The 20595-nt window shown below is 38.2% G+C and overlaps 1 protein-coding gene across 1 annotated transcript in view; it reads right to left on the reverse strand.

Moving 5' to 3' along the window:
• Positions 1–430: 430 nt before the first annotated feature.
• Positions 431–20595, reverse strand: part of LOC100538410 (M1-specific T cell receptor beta chain-like) — a 46658-nt gene continuing 26493 nt past the window's right edge. Inside the window, exons 4-8 of the mRNA XM_085236140.1 lie at positions 10084–10139; positions 6748–7080; positions 6431–6448; positions 5612–5718; positions 431–4842 (exon numbers count right to left, since the gene is read on the reverse strand). Coding sequence (XP_085092266.1) covers positions 4831–4842; positions 5612–5718; positions 6431–6448; positions 6748–7080; positions 10084–10139 — 526 coding nt within the window. The 3' untranslated portion in view covers positions 431–4830. The remainder of the gene's footprint in view (positions 4843–5611; positions 5719–6430; positions 6449–6747; positions 7081–10083; positions 10140–20595) is intronic.

A 20595-nucleotide genomic window follows, 5' to 3' on the forward strand; every position in this document is an offset into this window, starting at 1 on the left:
GAAACTGTTATGTTACAGATTAGCCATTACAGTCCTGTAAGTTATATGTATATACGGTGGATAAAAAGAGTAAAGGGAAGTGGCATAAAGTAGTATGCAATCTAAAATAACATCATGATCAAGAAAAATATAGATCTATTTTTATTCAGAAATTGTTTTCACTATGCAGCTTACTTCTGCGTGATGCATATATTTACATGTGCTACATCAATCCATTTATGCATCATACCTATGGCTTTTCCACAGCCAGATATGCTGTAAGAAAATCTACGTTTATTTAGTTTATCCCTTCCATCCATGGATGAGTTATGAGTATATTTCAATCAACCTTGTGATGTTTCTTCTTGCAAGTTCTCAAAGTTCTCTTTGATTTTGAGCAAGTTCTAAACATCTGTACTTTGAAGACAAAAGAAATAGAAGGAGGAACAAGCAGGATGTGAATGTGATTTTATTTACTGTGTGATTTCTTCTTGATGGAATGTTTCATACATGCACAATGAATGTTACATATCTCACACACAAATACCTATCAGTGTCTTTCTTGTTAAGGATCCTAAAGCAGTACCCTTCTCCCTGTGTCCTTAATGCAGTTCACTGCTGTTGAGGTGTAAGCATTCAATGTTGAATTCCTTAATTTTTACAAGCAAGAAAGCACCAAGCAAAGTTCTTGTGATATACTGTAAAATCCAACTACACAATTTGATAGTCCTGAAATAAATAATAATGAGAATATTCTCTTTCCAGTCTGAAGTCTCTGAAGGGCTTAAATAAAGGATGTATGATGGCTATTCTGAAAATAATTTTTCCATTTTTAATATGTTGTTCCACTACATCAGAGTGAAAACTAGTGGTAGAGTTTAAACCTTCCTGCCTATGTTCCATTATACTTTTTTCCCTGTCACAGATGGTGGCAGAGGGGCAGTCTGACAAAATGACATCTTGTTGGGGAATGGCTGCAAGAGCAGGGCGGCCATGAGAATATGTACGAGCATAGCTGTTGCAGCGGCACAGAGTGCATAGCCATGAGAAAATACTAGGAGTTAGATAGGAGTCACAACGTCCTTGGGGCAGCATGTGAACAGCGAGCCCACATCTGCAGCTGTGCTCTGTGGATGTGGGGGGGCTGACAAGTAAACTGGCTTAGCAGCACAGGGGTGAATGCTGTCTGAACATTGGTTAAGGCTGAGCAGCCCACTTGGCAGCCAACGTTGTGCACCAATAGTAAGCAAACACATGTTTATTAGAAACCTATATAAACCCTATGTGTGCAACAAAAAAATTGCATCTATTGACATTTGTAGAATCATAGAAGGTTTGGAAGGGACCTATTAATCTATTAAGAAGACCAAACAGTGTATGTTAACACAGTGAAAGTTGGACTGTAATGGCATCTTTTTTCTAGCAACAATGTCATCATGACAGCTGTGAAACATTGGGTCATCTCTGCTGGTGCAGATTTATATGAGCAAAGCATGCAAACTCTTTTTCGTCATGGTGAAAATGCATAGCTGATGGTGGTGGCTATGCTGAAAAATAGTGCTTTGTATCCGAATTACTGTTATTGTGCTTTTTGTATCTATTGTAATTTCCATGGAAATGAACAGATGGCATTATTTTCAGCATGACCTATGTGGAATGCAGCCATTAAATAAATACAGACACAGCATCCACATTCTGACGTTATTCTTGTATCAATCCGAATTTTGTTAAATTATACTACAAGTGCTATAGGGCGAACAATTATCTGTCAACTGTCACAATGTGATATTTGGAAGATATATCTCAAAGCCATACCTGCTTTCCATATACCCCAACTTACCCTGCCACAGTCCCAGTACAAGAGAAATATCAACAAATTGGAGAGAGGTCAGTTGAACACTACTAAAATGATCAGGGATCTAGAGAAGAAGATATGCTCAGGGAATGAGAAGTTATGCTTAGGCAGTTAATTTTCTTCAGCTTGGAGAGGAGTAGACTAAAAGGTAGCTAACTGTGTGACCTTAATACAAACAGAGTTGAAGTTTTAGAGGGACACAGTGAAAGGACAGTAGGAACAACGTACACTGAGAGAAACTCATTAGATGTAAGGAAAAAATATTTCCCCTTGATGTTGCTTCAGCACTGGAAGAAGTTTCTCAGAGAGATTATCACCAAATCTCTGTCCTTGATATTCGGAATTCACCTGGACAAAGCCTTGAGGAACATGATATACCTTTTGAATTAGATCAATTTTGAACAGAAATATTTATCGAGACATCTCCATCAAAATTTTCATCAAGTCTGTCTTGTTTTGTTGTTCTGAGACACCTAGAAATCACTTAAAAAAAAAAAAAAAGCAGATCAACAACCCCCCACAAGTCCTTGTTTTTTTTTTTTTTGTGGTTGTTGCACAACAGGAACAGCAGCTGCGCATGCAAAAGCCATCTGCAGACTTCAACAACAAGATTGTATGATAACAAGACAAAAAACCCCATTGGCTTTCATAAGACTCGTATATGTCGCTATTTCTGTTCAACTGTAATATGGTGAACTGACAGCTGCTCCCTTATGCCTCATCCTGAGAGGCTGGGGTGTTGCTGTGGTAAGGGAGGCCAATGAGTTATCAAAGTATCTTTTTGAGTAAATGTCAAACCACATCCTGTTTTAGCTAAAACTCAACTGCTGTTCACTTAAAGAGGTTTTCAAGCTCATTTAGGCACACCATCTGCTCTGAGGTGATGAACTTGTGGGTGTAGGTTGATGAAAAACTCAATATGAACTGGCAACGTGTGTTTACACCCCAGAAAACTAGCCATATCCTGGATTGCATCAGAAGAATTGTAGTTAGCAGGTTGAAGGAGGTGATTCTTCCCCACTACTCCATCCCCCAACATAAAAAGATCATGATGATGTTGGCCCCAAAGGAAGGTCACAAAAATTGTCAGAGGGCTGGAGCACCTCACCTATGAAGTCAAGCTGAGGGAGGTGGGCTTTTTTAGCCTGGATAAGAGAGGGCTCGTGGGAGACTTCATAGTGACCTTCTGATACTTGAAGGGAGATTATAAACAGGAGGGAGACTGACTTTTTACTGTCTGATAGCAATGGGACAAAGGGTAATGGTTTTAAACTAAAAGAGGGGAGATTTAGATTAGATGTTAGCAAGAAACTCTTTACTATGAAGATGGTAAGGCACTTGAACATGTTGTTCAAAGAAGTTGTGGATTCTCCACCCCTGGAATTGTTCATCTCCGGGTTGAACAGGGCTTTGAGATTTGAAGGTACCCCTACCTATCCATGAAAGAGAAGGATCAGAACTATACAACCTTTAAGGTCTTTTCCAATCCAAACCCTTCTATGATGATCCTGAAGCAACATTTTCTGCAGAGGCCTTCAGAGATACTTTGCCTGGCTATATTTTCTCCTGGAAGACCCTGGCTATCCCCTCAGGATCTCCTTGTCTCCTATACCTTTTGCCTTGCTTTTACTTTCACAATTGTTCTGCTTCCAAAATTCCACCAGTACTCGTATATATTGGCCCGCACTACTCCTGTCCTTACTTAGGATGTATCTATGAATAAAATGTATCATTGTTTTCCATTTATTTCCAAGCAAGGTTCTTCTGAATCACTAATTGTGTAAGTTGTGCCACAAGCTAATATTTTAATGAGATGCAAAGTGGATGAAAGATCTCCAGAAGCACTCTCAACAGTTAATAATCTCTTGGATTTACTGTTTATTCTTCACAATAATCTCCTTGACATATATTTCCGATTTAAGCTTGACACCTACAGCTCTTCCCAGTTGTTAATTCAATCTCTTCTCCTCCTAGTTTCTGTCTTTCATTTTAAAAACAATAAACGTAATTTAACTTTTTCAAGGAAAACAATCTCATATTCTTGAGAATTATGTTCTAATTTCATTTTTCTGCTCTCTCCATTCCTACAGGTACACATTGTGACAATGTGCAACACAATGGTTCGGTTTGATATGTATAGTGCCGTTTAGCAAAGACAGTATTTTTTAAATGTTTGCAAGTCTATATACAGTCCAGGAAAGGGAGAGGGCATTGTGGTTTATCTTTGAAAATAATACTTGCTTATTTTCATTATTTATTTTTTGGGACAGCACTTGCTTTCTTACTCCCAACCTTCTCTTCCTCCATCCCATCTCCCCTCACCCTCTACTATCCATCTCACCCTTCCCTCTTCATTCCTTTCCACTCCATCTATCTCTCTAGGTGTTCCCCTGCCTTACTCCTTCTCCTCCTTTTTCCCTCCTACTTCCTCTCTCCCCCTTGCCCTCCCTTTCCCTCTACCTCACCATCCCCGTTCATCTCTTTCTCTCCCTTCTCCCTTTACGTCCTTCTTCTTCCTCTCCCTCCCTGTCTTTCTCTCCCCCTCCCTCCCCATCTGACTTCTTCCTCCCTGCACCCTCCATCTCTCCCTCCACATAATGAGGATATGAAGATTTCCTTTTCCTTCTATAATGCCATATGCATTTTAAAATGTGTCATGAGGACCTGGGTTGGAGTACCAAGTTTTCATTTCTAAAAGCACAGATGTACTTCTTTTCTACATCACCGATTGTGGAGTCAATTGTACCCATTCCATTCTCAGAGAACAGCAGAAATTAAACATTTCTGTTGTGCTATCATAGCTTTTAAAGGAAAATACAGAAAGCCTTATTAAGGATAGACTTTTATCAGAAGGTAAATTTGAAAGGAAGCCAAAATAAGTGGAGATTGCCATATAGTTAATTTACTGGTTCTTGAAGCAAATCAGAACTTTTATATGAAGATTTGAGGCTTTCCACTTGCATAATATCTGTCCTTCTCTTCAGGGCAAAGCGTATCTAGTACATTTTCTGAAAAAAAAAAAAAAAAGAAAGAAAGAAATGAACAAGAGATTAAGGATAAGCCATTGAGAATTACTGAAATACAAGCAATGATTGTTATGTAAGTGAATCTTTGAGTGAGAAAGGAAGAAATGAATTTTACACAGGTCAATCTACTAGTGTTTCAATTTTTTTTACAAATAGAAGAACTAGACTATTTTATTTGCAACAAAAAATATTTTTTCCGAAAGGATTTAGAATTCATAACGTATCTAGGTGGAAGATGATTATTTCATCTATATTTATATAACAGGTTTATGGAAGGGAAGGGAATTGATTCCAACAACAAATCAATGGTGTTTATAAATATAGCTTTAGAGAACCACTTATTTTTCCTTTCTTCTTCCCTTATAGATTAAATTCTCTTATGCTTTTCTTTTCTTTCTTTTTTTTTTCTTTTTTCTTTTTTGAATTCTTTCTTATTTTTCTTATGTGTTGTTTCACATTCCTATTTTTCGTTTTTTTCTTGTCTTTAAAAAGACCATACATTTTGGTAATACTTAATTAATTGTCTTTTTCAATAACTCCCTGTCATATTTCCTTATTTTTTTCCTAAAGCCCTTCCCTTCATCCTTGCTAGCTTTTTCTCTTAAAATTAAGAAGATATTCAATTGTGTTTAAGAGAGATAGATTTATATAAATATCAGTTGCAAGACCTCGCTTTGTCCAAAGTTTCCTCACGTACAGTTAGAATGATTTACGATAAATATGTACAGAGTGGAAGAACTTCGATCCTCACCTTGTACCAAAGCATCATCCCCATCACAAATATCCCATACAAAATGCTCTTGAAAATGAGCATTATGTATACAAACTTCCCCGCTGTAGCACTTCTCTGATAGTTTTCTGAAATGAGAGAAAAATAAAAATAAAAATAAAAACCAAACGTTTCTTTGGGAAATTTCCTGGGCAAGGTTATTATTGTATTCCTTTTTTTTTTTTTTTTACTTTATTATTACTATTATTTATTACTATTATTATTATTATTGTTGTTGTTGTTGTTGTTGTTGTTGTTGTTGTTGTTGTTGTTCTTATTTTGCATTCATAGTGGTGGAACTGATTAGGAAATTGTCCAAATAAAGAGAATTTGGGGGAAACATAAAATGAAATTGGATTGGAGTCTTTCACATAGGAATATCATTTAGTCTAATTCTGCAGAGTATCTAAGGAGACAACATGCTGTGGAATGACTTAGTTAAGTTGGTGACTAACTTCTCACTAGAAAATCAGCACGTATCTTCATGGTATATATAACTGTGTTGCTCTCAGTGATATTTTATACTAAAATGTCCAGTTTTTGCTTTCAGTCTCATGGAAGGTTTCATGAGAGCAGACAAAAGTTGAATGTTCACACTCATACATAAGAACATGAATGTATATGCATATACTTGTACCTGCATCTGTGTACACATGTCTAAATGGAAGTATCTGACAGGAAAAACAAGCACAGTATTCGTATAGACACTTGTATGTAAGACACATCTTTCAGTGAGCACTTTTTTGCATAAATGAACAGACTAATTGTCAAGAAGGGAAAAAAATCAATGACTTAACTTACCTCTGAAGATATCACAGCCTAAATGCAGAAAGAAAGAAATAGGAATTATTAATTGAGTTCAGATATTGAACAGAACACCTTCATTGTGTTTATTCAATTCCTTTTATAATAGAGGGTGTGTGGGGGAATGAGAATGATAGGGGTTTTAGCCAATTTGGAGAAAAACATGATCAGATTCTTTTGAATCTCTCAATTTTCTAGTTACTGACAGATCTAGTTAAATGTACTAGACTTCCAAGAAACATACTTGAAATAATGACTTTTTGGCCCGGAGAAAGGAGTCTACAGAGAATGAGCTCCATATATGTCTTACTCACCAGTATCACCATAGATGAATTTATGTATTGGTTGGCTTTCATTCTTAAAAAATTCGGCAATACATTCAAAACGATTCAGAGGGTTGAACCACTCTTGGTCTGAGATTCTCAGTCTGCTGGTCAATGAGTAAGTGCTCCCATTTGATGTGGAAATTTCATCTGTTCCCACTCCTTCTGTTCTCTTCTTGCTATTCACCTTCCAGACTAAATTGAGGTTATCAGGGTAGAAACCGGAGGCCAGACACACCAGTGTGGCCTTCTTCTTCTGTTGAATCTCTTGCTTTGATGGTGAAAAGATGGCCACAGTCGGTGGTTTGATTTCATTGGTCTTCTCTGAAATGGAAAGCAGTGTAGCCCAGAGCCTCCATTAATGATTTAACTAACAAATAACTAACCGTAGTGGTTTTTTGTATGTTAATTTGTTTTTGCAGAAGTATTTTCACTGGAGGCTAGACATTGAATTCAAGATTAAATAAGAACTGTAGACCTGAGTGTCGAGGTTCATGGACTTCAGGCTAAAAGACAGTTATACACACATTTGACTACAGTATCCTTGTATAGTGTATACTAAATATGCTATGCTTTATATGCCATTTGAATGAAAATCAATATAAAATGTGAATAAAATGTGGCTCAAGTATTCAAAATGTTAATGTACAGAGCATCTATAATTTTTTTTTTTCTGGATACTGTCCAGATAGCCAAAGTTAATAAAGCTGAGCTGCTAACTGAAAATAAAAAGAATTTAATTCTCTTGTTTTTTGCGCTAAAACAAACGACGAGTAGGATCCAAACTGATCCTCTGATTTCACCATCTATTGAGTCTTTTTATGTCTGTGTATGCTCTTTTCCTTGGGTTTTGAGTGAAGACTTTTCTGAAATGTCTTGCCTTGGTTCACCTTAAGCCATCCTTGTCCTACAGTTTTAAGAAACAATCAAGCAAATAAATTGAATCCCACAGACTTATAATCTACATATTTTAAAACTACAATTTCTCAGAAGACCCACGAGTGAATGTGATTGTTGTTTTTTTGGAGGGGGGGAGAAGTTCTTTTTTTTGATCAAAGAAATAGTAAGCCATGTCAGTTTAACTTATGTCACAAAATATTGCTTATATGTAGAGTAAAATAACAAGATGCAGTAGTATATATATATATATAAACCAATAGTAAAAGTAATATGAAAGAATGTAGAGATATAGATTTCAAGGGTGGACTATTTGATAGATAAGAAATTGTTTGGAAGATTTCAGCCAGAAGGTTGTGGCTTTACATCCAGGTGGAAGCTGGTGACAAATGATGTCCCCCAGGTGTCTGTCTTGGGACCAGTACTCTTTAACATTTTTATCAATGACATAGATGATGGCAGGTAGATAGTGTTAGGTCAAGGGAGAATGGTTTTAAATGAAAGGAGGGCAGATTTAAATTAGATGTCAGGAGAAAATTTTTCACAGAGAGGTTGGTGAGGTGCTGGAACAGGTTGTCCAGAATGGCCATGGATGCCCTGTCCCTGGAGTCATTCAAGGCTAGATTGAATTGGGCCTTGGGCAATCTGATCTAGTACTTGATCTAGAGGTTGACAGTCCTCCCTGTGGCAGGGAGGTTGGAACCTAATGATCCTTGAGGTCCCTTCCAACCCAAGACATTCTATGATTCTATGAAGAAATCTAACTCTACCAATCTACTGAGTAAAATATGGATTTAAATTGTGAAGTCTTAATTCTACAATGGTGATTGCACTTCCTCTCATCTTGAAAATAAAAAAGTGGACTATATCCTTGGTGTCTTAATTAGATGCAAAATAAAATAAAATAAAATAAAATAAAACAAAATAAAATAAAATACTGCAAAGTTCGTTATATCATGAAGAAAAGCCAATAGGATTTCAACTGTGCTTCTCATTTCCATGTCACAGGACTTGTCAGCTCCATCTTTTCTATTAAAACTTTCTCTTACTTTTCCTTGCAATTGATGTCAATTTGGAAATGAATGGAGATCAGAGAAAAACAGGGTTAAGTTGTAAACACTAAGTCTACTTGCCTATATCTGAAACTGTAAATATTGAATGCTATAGTTTTGTGTGTATATGTGTGCAAAATTTCCCCTGCTATGGAAATTTTTTGTGACGTAATCCACATTTACCTTTTCTTATGTCCTTGTGGATGATATTACAGAATTTTCTCTCTCTCTTTTTAGCATTTTCAATTGTTCCTGATTTTCTTTCTCAGATTCATTTGACCATTTCTTTCTCCTTTTTTCCTCTTTCCCCTCTGTCTGATAGGAATCCTTATGAAATCTTAATAGCAAGACAGCAGATGGACAGCCAGACATGGTAAAAATAACAAATCTAAGTAGTGCAAATAGATGTCTGATTGAAACTAAAAAGTGAAATATTGAAAATAGTGAAATTTGTTGAAGATTAATCACTCATTTCAACGCAACTAGCATTTCAATATTTGGATTCTTGTTTTTGTTCTCTGAATCAAATGATACAGTCCAGGGTCAGCATTAGATTGCCTAATTTGAGAAAAATTGCATTTTCCCACTTTTCCTGTAGGTGGATGTGCAGGTCACTTTCTCTCAAACTGTTTCTAGTTAGCACACTACATATATCTTTTAACTGGTTTTCTTAGTGTGTTTTCAGAAGATCCAGAACACAGTAGGTTCATTCACTCATGCACATACGCACTCTCTTTGGCACTAAAATTCCCCTATTCTTAACTATTATTAAACGTGTTCTGTTGCCTGTCTCTTTTCTTTCTGTGCTCTCCAAGAGAATCCAAGTGAGGATCACCAGATTTTGCCAATTAAATTCCCACCAAATATTCCCTTACTTTTTATTTCAGAATCTTAAAAGAACTCTCTAGTATTTGGTATATTTCTTTCTTTCTTACACAAAACTCTTAACTGCAGTACTACTCCAGAATATACACTTTAAAATGCCCACCCAAAAATCTCTCCCTTATTCACTCTAATCAAGGTCCACTAAAACCACTCTGTAAATTTATAAGTGAGTATAAGGTTCATCAGGATATTTTTGGTAAGCTTAATAAATACAACCATTTTCACCAAATATCCTTATATACCTTATCCATCTTTCTGTGTTCCAGAAAGAGTTGGAATTACTTTTAGACTGCATTCTGTTGCTATTCCATATCAACTGAGTTTTTATATTCCATTCTACTCTGTGCTAACTCTAAAGCATAAATAATAGAAATTCTGAAGAGGGGATCCTTCATCTAAATTCACTGAATTCTCTCTTTACTGATCATTATTACAGCCCTAGAACCCTTCCCCTTGCACAGCAAAACACACACTTCTCACAAGTCCCACTTACCTAGAACTGTTACTTTTGTTCCGTCTCCAAAATACAGGGTATTGACAGAACACAGCCTCACAGTGTAATATCAAAACTGCTCACTCCTGTCCAGTGATCAACATGTTAAAACTTCAATTTATTTATTTATTTATTTATTTATTTATTTTTGTCCAGTAGTACCCAAAGATGTACTGAAAAGAAGGCCTATCAGCTATCTCTTTGGTACTTCATCGTTAAATATTCTGCATTTTGTTCTAATTATGTTTTGGATGAAAGCAAAAAAATGACTACTCACTTGTCTGTCATCAATAAAATATTGTCTACTACTGCACTTTGACATTGATGTATCCCCACACTTTTTAGGAATAAAATTACATAATATAAGATCCATCCACCTTCTGTACACACTCTACTTTCTTTCCATCTGCCTCCATGTCTTTTGCCAATTCCTTTTGAGTAGAAGTACATCGCTCCCAGTCCCATGGACACACATTCTATCTGGATATGACAACAGGAGTCAGGAAAAACATAGGAATAAGAAGGATTGGTTCATTCTGAAGGCAATCTAATTCTGGGGAAAAGATTTGGTCAGGAATATCATTTATTTCTAGTGGAAGACAACCAGAATATTATGTGAACAATGGATAGAATCTCTAGGAGTTCTGCATTGTAGATGCAATATATGTTCTTCCAGAACATGTCTTATCTGGCTTGGGCTCTCTTCTTTGATCCCATCTCACTATTCTGACTCCAATTTCTTATATTAATCTTGCTTACTTTCTACAGATTTATTATCATAACAGATTAATATAAAAACATCCTTTTCCATGGGAAATCTAATAACATGAATTGTTTAATTTGTCCTCTTCTTCTTCAGAATTCCTGCTAACTGCACCTTTCTTGGTCTATCTTTCCTGAAACACCCAATTTAAGATTTCCCATTATACATTTTTTCTTACCTAGAACATTGAGTCGTATTTCTTTTTCAAAATATGGTATTGTTGCTCACCTTCACATGAAAATGTCTGAGGACCTTGTCTTCATCCTTCATGTTGGCACAAATTTTCTATATTGAAGTTCCCCTATACCCAGAAGAGCTACCTTTGAAAGAGATACACAAGCCGCAGGAGATAAAGCATGATATTTCAGCACTGAAATATTCTGACCATTGGGAAGATTCTGTCCATCCTTTCCTTGTAGACCTTTAGTATATTTTCTCCTCTTTCAGGCATAACAACAAAAGCATTTTTCATTTAAAGAATCCTCTTTTCCATGAACATACAAAAACACTGTTTTTAAGCAAGAGATTTATGAAAACACTGATTTTCAATGCTTTAAGTGATGATGAACTAAAGGCCATGTGGAATCTTCAATGTAAAGTCTTATCAGAGCCACCAGAAAGAATTTGTACTGCATGTGTTTCTTGGGAGGTGATTCTTTGAATGTGCAAAAGGTAGCTTCCACAGAAAGATCAGTACTTATGGCATGTGTTAACAAAAACCTGTGTTAAGTAGGGTGAAAAAGAATTGGCAGACACACTCAGTTTTGCTGTCAGCCTCCACTTATCACTCATTGTAGTCACTGAGGTCTGCTGTCTGAAGTTGAGAGGGAAACTATAAGAAGGCAGTGTGTACCATCTCTTGAAACAATGTGAGAGTTTGAACGGTCGAGAATAGAGAAGACTCCATAAACTTCCCACTTCTCCCCTCTGAAATTTCTGACATCTATGAAATTTCATCACAGATCACTAATCTATATTTCAACTCCTGAACAGAGTATTAGTGTCTTTATCTCCAGTTAATGGGTTTTATTTCAAGAATCAGAACAATTCAATAAATTCTCCTCATCTTGTTCTTTTCTTTTACTGGCTTTCCCACACATACTTTCCTGTCTGTGTTTCTCTTTTTCTTTTTTCCCCTACCTCATTTTTTCATATTGCCTTGATACTCTCAGAAGAAAAAAACCCCCAAAAACCTAGGAACATCTTTTACAATTATAAGTGCAAATATAGCAAAAAAATAGTTCTGAAAGTATTAACTGCAGCTGTACGATTGATCATCCTGCTCACTGTACAGAGAATAACTTAAACATGCTTGACTACAGTAGGAAATAGTGGTTTAAACAAAAACAGCTGAAAGACAGAATTCTTCTAAGTAGTGTTTCTGTCTTTCTTTAATTTCAAATATACATTGTAAATGACATTTCCTGACTTGTAACAGTCCTCTTGATATCTGCTCTAAACTTAAAGGACACTGGTTAAGCACTGTTAACGTTTTTTGCAAACACTTATTTCTAAAATATTATAAGCCGATGTCCAAATTACTGTGATGCTTTTCATAGTCCGAGTTTAAGAGAAGAGTTTAAGAGTGAAAGAGAAATCAATTCAAGTTTCCTTCATAAGTGATTTCAAAAAGGCCTCCTTTACTTCATGCCTTGTAACTTTGACCCATATAGGCATTCTTGTGAAAAGGAATTTATTGGGAGATTCAACCAGCCATAAAACTACATAAGTAACATCTATAATCAGAGCACCAACTAAACTTCTTCAGTATGATATTCCCACCTGTTTCAAAGCAAAGTATTTTGAGGAGGTGAAGGAAATGACAAGCACAAAGCGGGAAAAATGAGTCAGTTTCAACAAATAAACATACAAAGGAGACTTACCAAGCACTGTTAGACGGGTGCCCTCTCCAAAGCTCAGTGGTGAGTTTGCACAGTAATTTGAAGAGGTACCAGAATTGGCTGCCACTATCAACAGCACATAAAACCTCTAAGATATCAGGATATATCATATCTTGCACTAGATCACATACAGAAGGGACTTTTCTCCTCTCATCTGTATTAGAAAAAAATGTACTTTTTGCAAAAATATATAGAATATTATTTCAGGAGGTACTGTATCCAGCAAACCCAGCCTATTCAAGAAGTAACTATTTTCATTTCTGTATCCTGCTTCTCAGCATTAGTTTCAGAATTCAGTCTGAGGCATCTTTTGTAAATAAAAGCAGAAGCAGTGAATCTCTCCTCTTTCTGCCATCACTAAGCTTTGCTAATGAACAGTTGAATTTCTGGAACTCATCCATTCACCCATCCTGCATTTATTTCCTTCAACTTCCCTCCTGCCTAATTTTCATACAGCTCTTTAATACTCTTAAAAAACAAACAAACAAACAAACAAACAAAAAAAAACATGTATTTGTTAAAAGTACAGACTTCTTTTTCTTTTCCTCATCTGGTACCGCTGCTATGGTCCCAGCATCAAACTCTGATAGAAACTAGTCCATACTACATCCAAAGGAGTATCCTGTTGGATATATTTTCAAAAGGATAGTGAGGAAGTGGGAGTTAGATGTAGTAGGCTCTCTTCCTAGAAGTTACTTTCTTGTAGCTCTCTTCCAAGAAGTTACTTACCTGACTTAGTGCTTTTTTTCCTAGCAAGAACAATGTTGTAGACCTGTCAAAATTGTTTTGTTTTGATTTTCATGTGATAATATTGTATTCATCTTTCCTCAAGCACCAACCAGGCAGAATCTTAAAGATCTCCGTGTGGGAGCAGATAGATACTGCTTGAAGCAATATGGTTCCCATGTGGCCATTAAGTAATGATCAAAAACTAGCTGATTCCTGTATGAATGGTCTACTCTCATGGTGGAAATATCTATAGATCAATGATGGAATAAGCAAAATGTTTCTTCTACTTACACAGGCTGCAATGAAGTCTAGACTACAAGTTTTCCTGTGTGAAGAAAAATAGGAACACTGCCAGAATTTCATCATGGGATCAAAGAATTTTCATGTTGGCGACCTCTCCAAGAGGAGAGAGATCTCTATCTTTTGTCTATCCATTCTGGTTGAGTGAATTCAGGAGAATCAGTTTACCCTTTTCAAGGAGTGTTTCTGTAAACGGCTTCCAAAGAAATGCATCAGACTTTCCTGCTAGTGTTCTTATGATGACTGAACATGATGCTTTCTTCAAGTCTATCTTAAGAGACTGAGGACAAATTTTAGAAAATATTTATAAGTCTGTGCTTATACTGACTGTACTATGGAAAATTAGTGGTCTTGACTGTCAAGACTTTCAAAGAACAACTGTTGGGATAGAAATAGAAATAGAAATGCTTCTATATCTCTGCATGCTGAATTGTACTGTGCCATTTGTCTCCTCCAACACATTGCCACTCAGCAATCCAATCTCCTATCTTGTATATATCTGGTAAGAAGCAGGAAGATGGCTGTGACAGACTGAAACCAAGAAAGACACAGATGTGCATACCAAACAGATGCTAAATACCAGTAAGAGGATAAACAGTACAGGTGCACTAAAAAAAATGATTACAGTTTCTGTCATGGAGTAATTTAGGGATAAAGCAGTCACAAGAAGAAAGCAATACCATCAAGTGACATAGTATCTAAAATAAATTTACTAATATATTAAAATGGGTATGACAGCTGGACAGAAGGTTTTATCCTAAGGTTTCTGACATGCACATGCATATACATGCTCTGTACAGCAAACCCAGCAGTCAGACTCCAGTATAAGTTGTGGCCAGCACCCTGGACTTGGATGAACAGGACACTCACTCATTGGTGTTTCTATGTCCTTTGAGGTCACCTGGCTTATAACGCACAACTCAGGATCAGTCTTTTACAGTATTGGATATTCATTAATGTGTTTACCTGGAGGAACTCTTGTCTCAGCTGTTTTCTCTGGGTTAGATGGCTGGCATAAGTCAACATCGGCCTTCTTAGTCATGTCTCAGTAGATTGATCTCTTTGATTTTATCTATATCTGAAGCCAATTCACATTTTTTACCTAGGTAACAATTAATTTCCAGCTTCCCATTGTTGTATGTAACTAGGCTGAAAACTTTTTAACAGTTTTGGTGGATGCAGCCTGAAAATCTTACCTATAATTGTGGTCTGTTTTTTGGTTCTCTGTACATATTGCCCACAGTCCTCTAAGAACAGGACAAAGGTAGTCAAAGCCAAATTTTATCTGAGTGGTAATTTTAGACAGGCTTCATATTGATACTTTCTGTCAGAGTCTGAGTTGCCAATAGGTGCACTGTACCTGATCACCTTAACTTAGGACCTCATTCTCCACCGTCTGTACATGAGACCAGGATATCCATTTAAGATTAGACCTAGGCCTTCAATTCTTGCATGAGCTATGTTGTAGGTGAAACTCTATCCAGTTCTGTCTCTGGTCATGTCCTCTGAGTGAACCATGCACCTACACTGTTGATAGCTTGTCTTCTAGATGTATCCCTCATAGGAACAGTGTAGATTTTCATGTCTTTGGTCTTGTCTCTTGAACAGACTTTGAACCGCGAGTTTATGCACAGCAACGTGCCCCTGTAGCAAAGAAAAATAATGGTTTTCTGGACTGCATTAGGAGTCTTACCATCAGGATGAGGGAGGTGATTTGATAAGGCCACATCTGAACTGCTGTATTCAATTCTGGGTTACACAGTACGAGAGAGATATGCAGATATTGGAGTGAGTTCAGTGAAGGAACGCAGAGCTGATTAAGGAACTGGAGCATTTCTCCTATATGGAAGGACTGAGAGAGCTGGAACTTTAGCCTGGAAAGGAGAAGACTCTAATAGGAATCTCATCTTTGTGCAAAAATATATGAGGAATGTTTTGCAGAAGACAGAACCAGGCTGTTTTCAGTGGTGTCCAGTGACAGGACAAGAGAAAATTGGCACAAACTGAAACACAGGAGGATATATCTGCATATCAGGAAACAGGTTCTTTTTTTTCTTCTAATTATGACTGAACACTGGAGTAGATTGCACAGAGAGGCTGTGGAACTGTCATTCTTGGAGACAATTAAAATCCATCTGGACATGATCCTGGGCAACCTGTCAGCCTGATCCTTGATTCTGCTTGAGCAGGGGGGTTGGACTAACTAATCACCAAAGATTTCTTCCAACTTCAATCATTTTGTGATTCTGTGAATCCACACTGTATCCTTCTTTCCAGCCCTGTCTCTGAACTACAGCCTACCCTATTCCTGTCTTCTTTTGCTCCTGACTGGACATCCTAGATTTAGTCTCGATCTGTTTCACTGCTCACCTTTCTTGGAACTCTACTTGATGTGTGCAGGTGCTGTGAGATCATGTCTTTGATAGTGAAAACACTGCCTGAGTTGTGGTCACCCTTGTCTCCTGGCTTCCTTTCCCAGCTAGCCCTTGCTGTTCCTTGTCAGAACAGCTAATAATGCCTAGGAGTAAGACATAGAAGCCAAAGCCCCATGAAGGGCTTCCACGGGGAATTAAATTACTCAGGTGTCTTCAGCTGTTTTGTAGAGAAGTGACTCAGAAGGAGCTTCAAACACGATCTGTACTAGGAATGATTTGTGCAAACATTGGATACAAACCAAGCAATAGAATGAAGTAAGTTAAAGTAAGACATGGGAGGCTGTTTTACAGTGCAGGAGTACAATAATCTGGCTGGAAAGAGATTAACATGAATTAATGTTTGGGAGCTGATTATCTTCGGACTGAAATAATGTACTCAGAAATGAAGGTGCTGAGCTACTGCAATAAATTACCGAGAAGGGAGGTGTTTTCCTTAAAATTGGTTAAAAGGCTGCAGACAGAGTGTGGTGATTAATGGTTCTATGTCCAGGTGGAGGCTGGTAATGAGCCCCAGATCCCCAGGGGTCTGTCTTGGGTCTGGTGCTCCTTAACATCTTAATCGATGACATTGATGATGGAATTGAGTGCACCCTCAGCAAGTTTGCTGATGACACCAAGCTGAGTGGTGCAGTTGACGCAATGGAAGGAAGGGATGCCATTCAGAGGGACCTCAACAGTCTTGAAAGATGAGCGCAGGTGAACCTGCGCTGAGGTTCAATACAGCAAAGTGCAAGGTTTTGCACTTGGGCTGGAGGAATCCCAGGCATCTATACAAACTGGGAGGAGCGGTCCTTGAGAGCAGCCCTTAAGAAAAGGACCTGGGGGTCCTGATGGATGAAAAACTGACTGTGAGCCAGCAATGTGCTCTTTCAGCTCGGAAGGCAAATGGTATCCTGGGCTTCATCAGAAGAGGGGTGGCCAGCAGGGACAGGGAGGTGATTGTCCCTCTCTACTCTGCCCCTTGTGAGGCCCCATCTGGATGGAGTATTGTGTAAAGGGTAGATAAAAGCAGGACAAGGGGAAATGGTTTTAAGTTGAAGGAGGGAAGATTTATGTTGGATATCAGGGAGAAGTTCTTTACTATGAGGGTGGTGAGGTGCTGGAACAGGCTGCCCAGAGAGGTTGTGGATGCCCTGGAGGGGCCCAAGGGCCCCAAGGCCAGGTTGGATGGGGCCCTAGGCAGCCTGGTCTAGGTGGAGCCAGGTGGAGGTTGTTGGCCCTGTCTGTAGCAGGGGGGTTGGAGATTCGTGATCCTTGAGGTCTCTTCCAACCTGGGACATTCTGTGATTCTGTAATTTTCTGAAATTAAAATTCATTAGATGATAATTATCTTAGATGATAATTTAATGGTTCCTTTTAGACTTTTGATAGAATCATAGGCTTATGAAAACTGTATCTCTGAAATTAATTTCCAGACTAGTATTTTTACAGGCCTTGACTTGTTTATACTAGACACTGGAGTCCTGAGCTCATCTCATGGTTTATCTTTTCCAAGAAAAGGGGGCATTTATCCTGTTTATTCTTTTGCCTAATTCTATTGTTTGAACAAAGCAACAATTTCATATCAACTGTGGTTATTCTGTACTTTGAATTTCTTCATCTCCTTCAACACTGAAAAGAATTACCAAAATTATGTACAGCTCATTCACATACTGATCAATTAATATAGGATATATATCAAAAGTTCTCTGTACCTGTTCATCCTTTTCCTTGGGAGTGTTTCTGTCATGCCCAAAAGGGAAAAATCCTTTGATGCCAGATACATGAGTCTGGACAGCATGCTCGTCACTATGAAGATATCAAAAGATGGGAATGGACAATAGTCTTGATCTTTGGGAGTGTAAATACTTCTTACCTTGCTTTTTGAACTCGAATCAGCAGTTGAACTGGTCTTTTACTTTCAGTCTTCCCACAGCTATATTTTCACAGTAGTCAAGCTTTCATTTCACAGCCTTCCCACCTCTCTCACATGATACCATCAGCCCTCTTCCTCGTATAGTACTGAATGTCATAGAACAGTATGTTTATCCTCTAGGATTCATTTTTTCCTCCAAGTATCCTCAGTAAAGTAATGATTGTCAGATCACAGGAACACCCCTACTGTTCTTGACATTCATTTTGCTTTCCTTTTTCTGGACTGAGTTTAGGCCTATCTTCTCGATTTATGAATAGCATAAATAGTAGCACAAAGACTATTGAGAAGTTGGGGATGAAAGATTGGAAACCTGTTTTTCCTAAAAATAATGCAAAATGTACCACTGCTTATCAAAGTAGCGCTGTACACTATTGTTATCTTAGGGGCACTAAGATGGCTAGAAGGGAATGGTAAATTCTATTTTGGTGAAGTCAGGAAGGGGGTCAGAAAAACTACTGCCTATACATCAGGAGGGTGGACTTTGAACTATTCAGGGCACTGATAAAGAGGGTCCCTTGGGACTCTGCCCCGAACAGAAAAGGGTCCAGGAAGGCTGACCACTCCTCAGGGAGGAAGTCTTAGAGATGCAGGAGCAAGCTGTACAGAAGCTGAGCTACTGTAGTATAAGAGAACAAAAAAATTTTTTACAAATATATTAACTGTAAGAGGATGGCTGAGGAAAATCTCCTTCCTTTACTGGATGTGGTGGGGAACATGACCACTGAAGATAAGGAAAAGGCTGATGTTCTCAGTGCCTTCTTTACATCTGTCTTTAAGAGCAGGACCAGTTATCCTGTCATCTTGTTATCCTGATATCCTGATGGAAGGATCCTTCTGATCTGGAAGTCTGGGGTGCAGAGCAGAATAAGCCACTATTCAGGTGGAAATGTTTAAGAAACGTACTACTCCACCTGGACTGTCACAAGTTCATGGGGCTAGAAGGGATCCATTTGAGTGTGCCGAGGGAGCAGGCAGAGGTGATTGTCAAGGCACTTTCCACCATCACAACTTCTGGTCAACCAGAGAGGTTCTAGAGGATTGGAGGCTTGACAAAATGACTCCCATCTACAAGAAGGGTTATAAGGAAGATCCAAGGAACTAGAGCCCTATCAGCCAAACCTACGTGCCAGGGAGGGTTACATCTTGAATGGGATCATATGGCATGTGCAGGACAACCAGATCAGGCCCAGCCAGCATGGGTTCATGAAAGGCAGAGCCTGCTTGACCAATCTGATCCCCTTCTGTATCAAGTGACCCACCTGGTGGATGAGGGAAAGACTGTTGCTGTAGTTTACCTAGGCTTCAGCAAAGCCTTTGTTACTGTCTCCCACTGTATTCTCCTGGAGAAGCTGACAGCTCCTGTCTTGAACAAGTGCACTCTTTGCTGAGTAAAGAACTGGACAGATTGCTGGGCCCAGAGAGCTGTGGTGAACAGAATTAAATCCAGCTGGCAAGCAGTCACAAGTGGTTTTCTTTAGGGTTTGGTACTGGGGCTTGTCCTTTGCTGATCACCCAAATGAGGGGACTGAGTGCAGCCTCAGTAAGTTTGCAGATTATGCCAGATTGGAAGGAAGTGTCCATCTGCCTAGGAGTAGGAAAGCCCTACAGAGGGATCTGGCCATGCTGGATCACTATGCTTAGGCTGAGGGAACTAGGACTGTTTAGTCTGGAGAGGCTCAGGAGAGACCATATCACCCTCTACAACTACCTGAAGAGAGGTTGTGGTGAGGTGGGGATCAGCCTCTTATCTCATGTAGGACTAGAAGGGAATGGCCTCAAGTTGCACCAAGGGATTGTTCAGGTTGAATTTTAGGAAAAATTTCTTCTCTGAAAGAGTGGTCAAGCACTGGAATGGGCTGCCTAGGGAGATGGTTGAGTGCTCATTCCTGGAGGTGTTCAAGAAATGTTTAGTTGTTGTACTAAGGAACATGGTTTTGTGGGTAAATATTTGTGGTAGGTAGATGGTTGGATTGGATGATTTTGGAGGACTTTTCCAACCTTGGTGATTCTATGATTCTAAGTTCCATATGTTTTATTTGTTGTTATTGAATCCAACAGCCCAACTAAACTGCTGCCATTCCCTGTCCCCAGTTCCATCCACTGGAATTTATGTATTGTAAAAATAAATAAATAAATAATCAAATAAAAACAAAACAAAAACAAAACAAAAACAAAAACAAACAAACAAAAAAAAACAACCCAGACACAAAATACAAATATACACATTGACAGAACCAGTGTCCTGGTTTTCCCTGGGACAGAGTTAATTTTCTTCCTAGTAGCTGTTATGATGCTATGTTTCGAAATTTGAATGAGAATTGTGTTGGTAATACACAAATATTTTATGTGTTGCTGAGCAATGCTTACATTAAGTCAAGAACTTTTCAGCTTATTTTGCTGTCCTGCCTGTGAGGAGGCTGAGGGTGCAAAAGAAGGCAGGAGAGGACAGAATCAAAACAGCTGACCCAA

Source organism: Meleagris gallopavo, chromosome 1 (genome assembly GCF_905368555.1).
Source record: "Meleagris gallopavo chromosome 1, MGAL_WU_HG_1.1, whole genome shotgun sequence".
Classification (NCBI taxonomy): domain Eukaryota; kingdom Metazoa; phylum Chordata; class Aves; order Galliformes; family Phasianidae; genus Meleagris; species Meleagris gallopavo.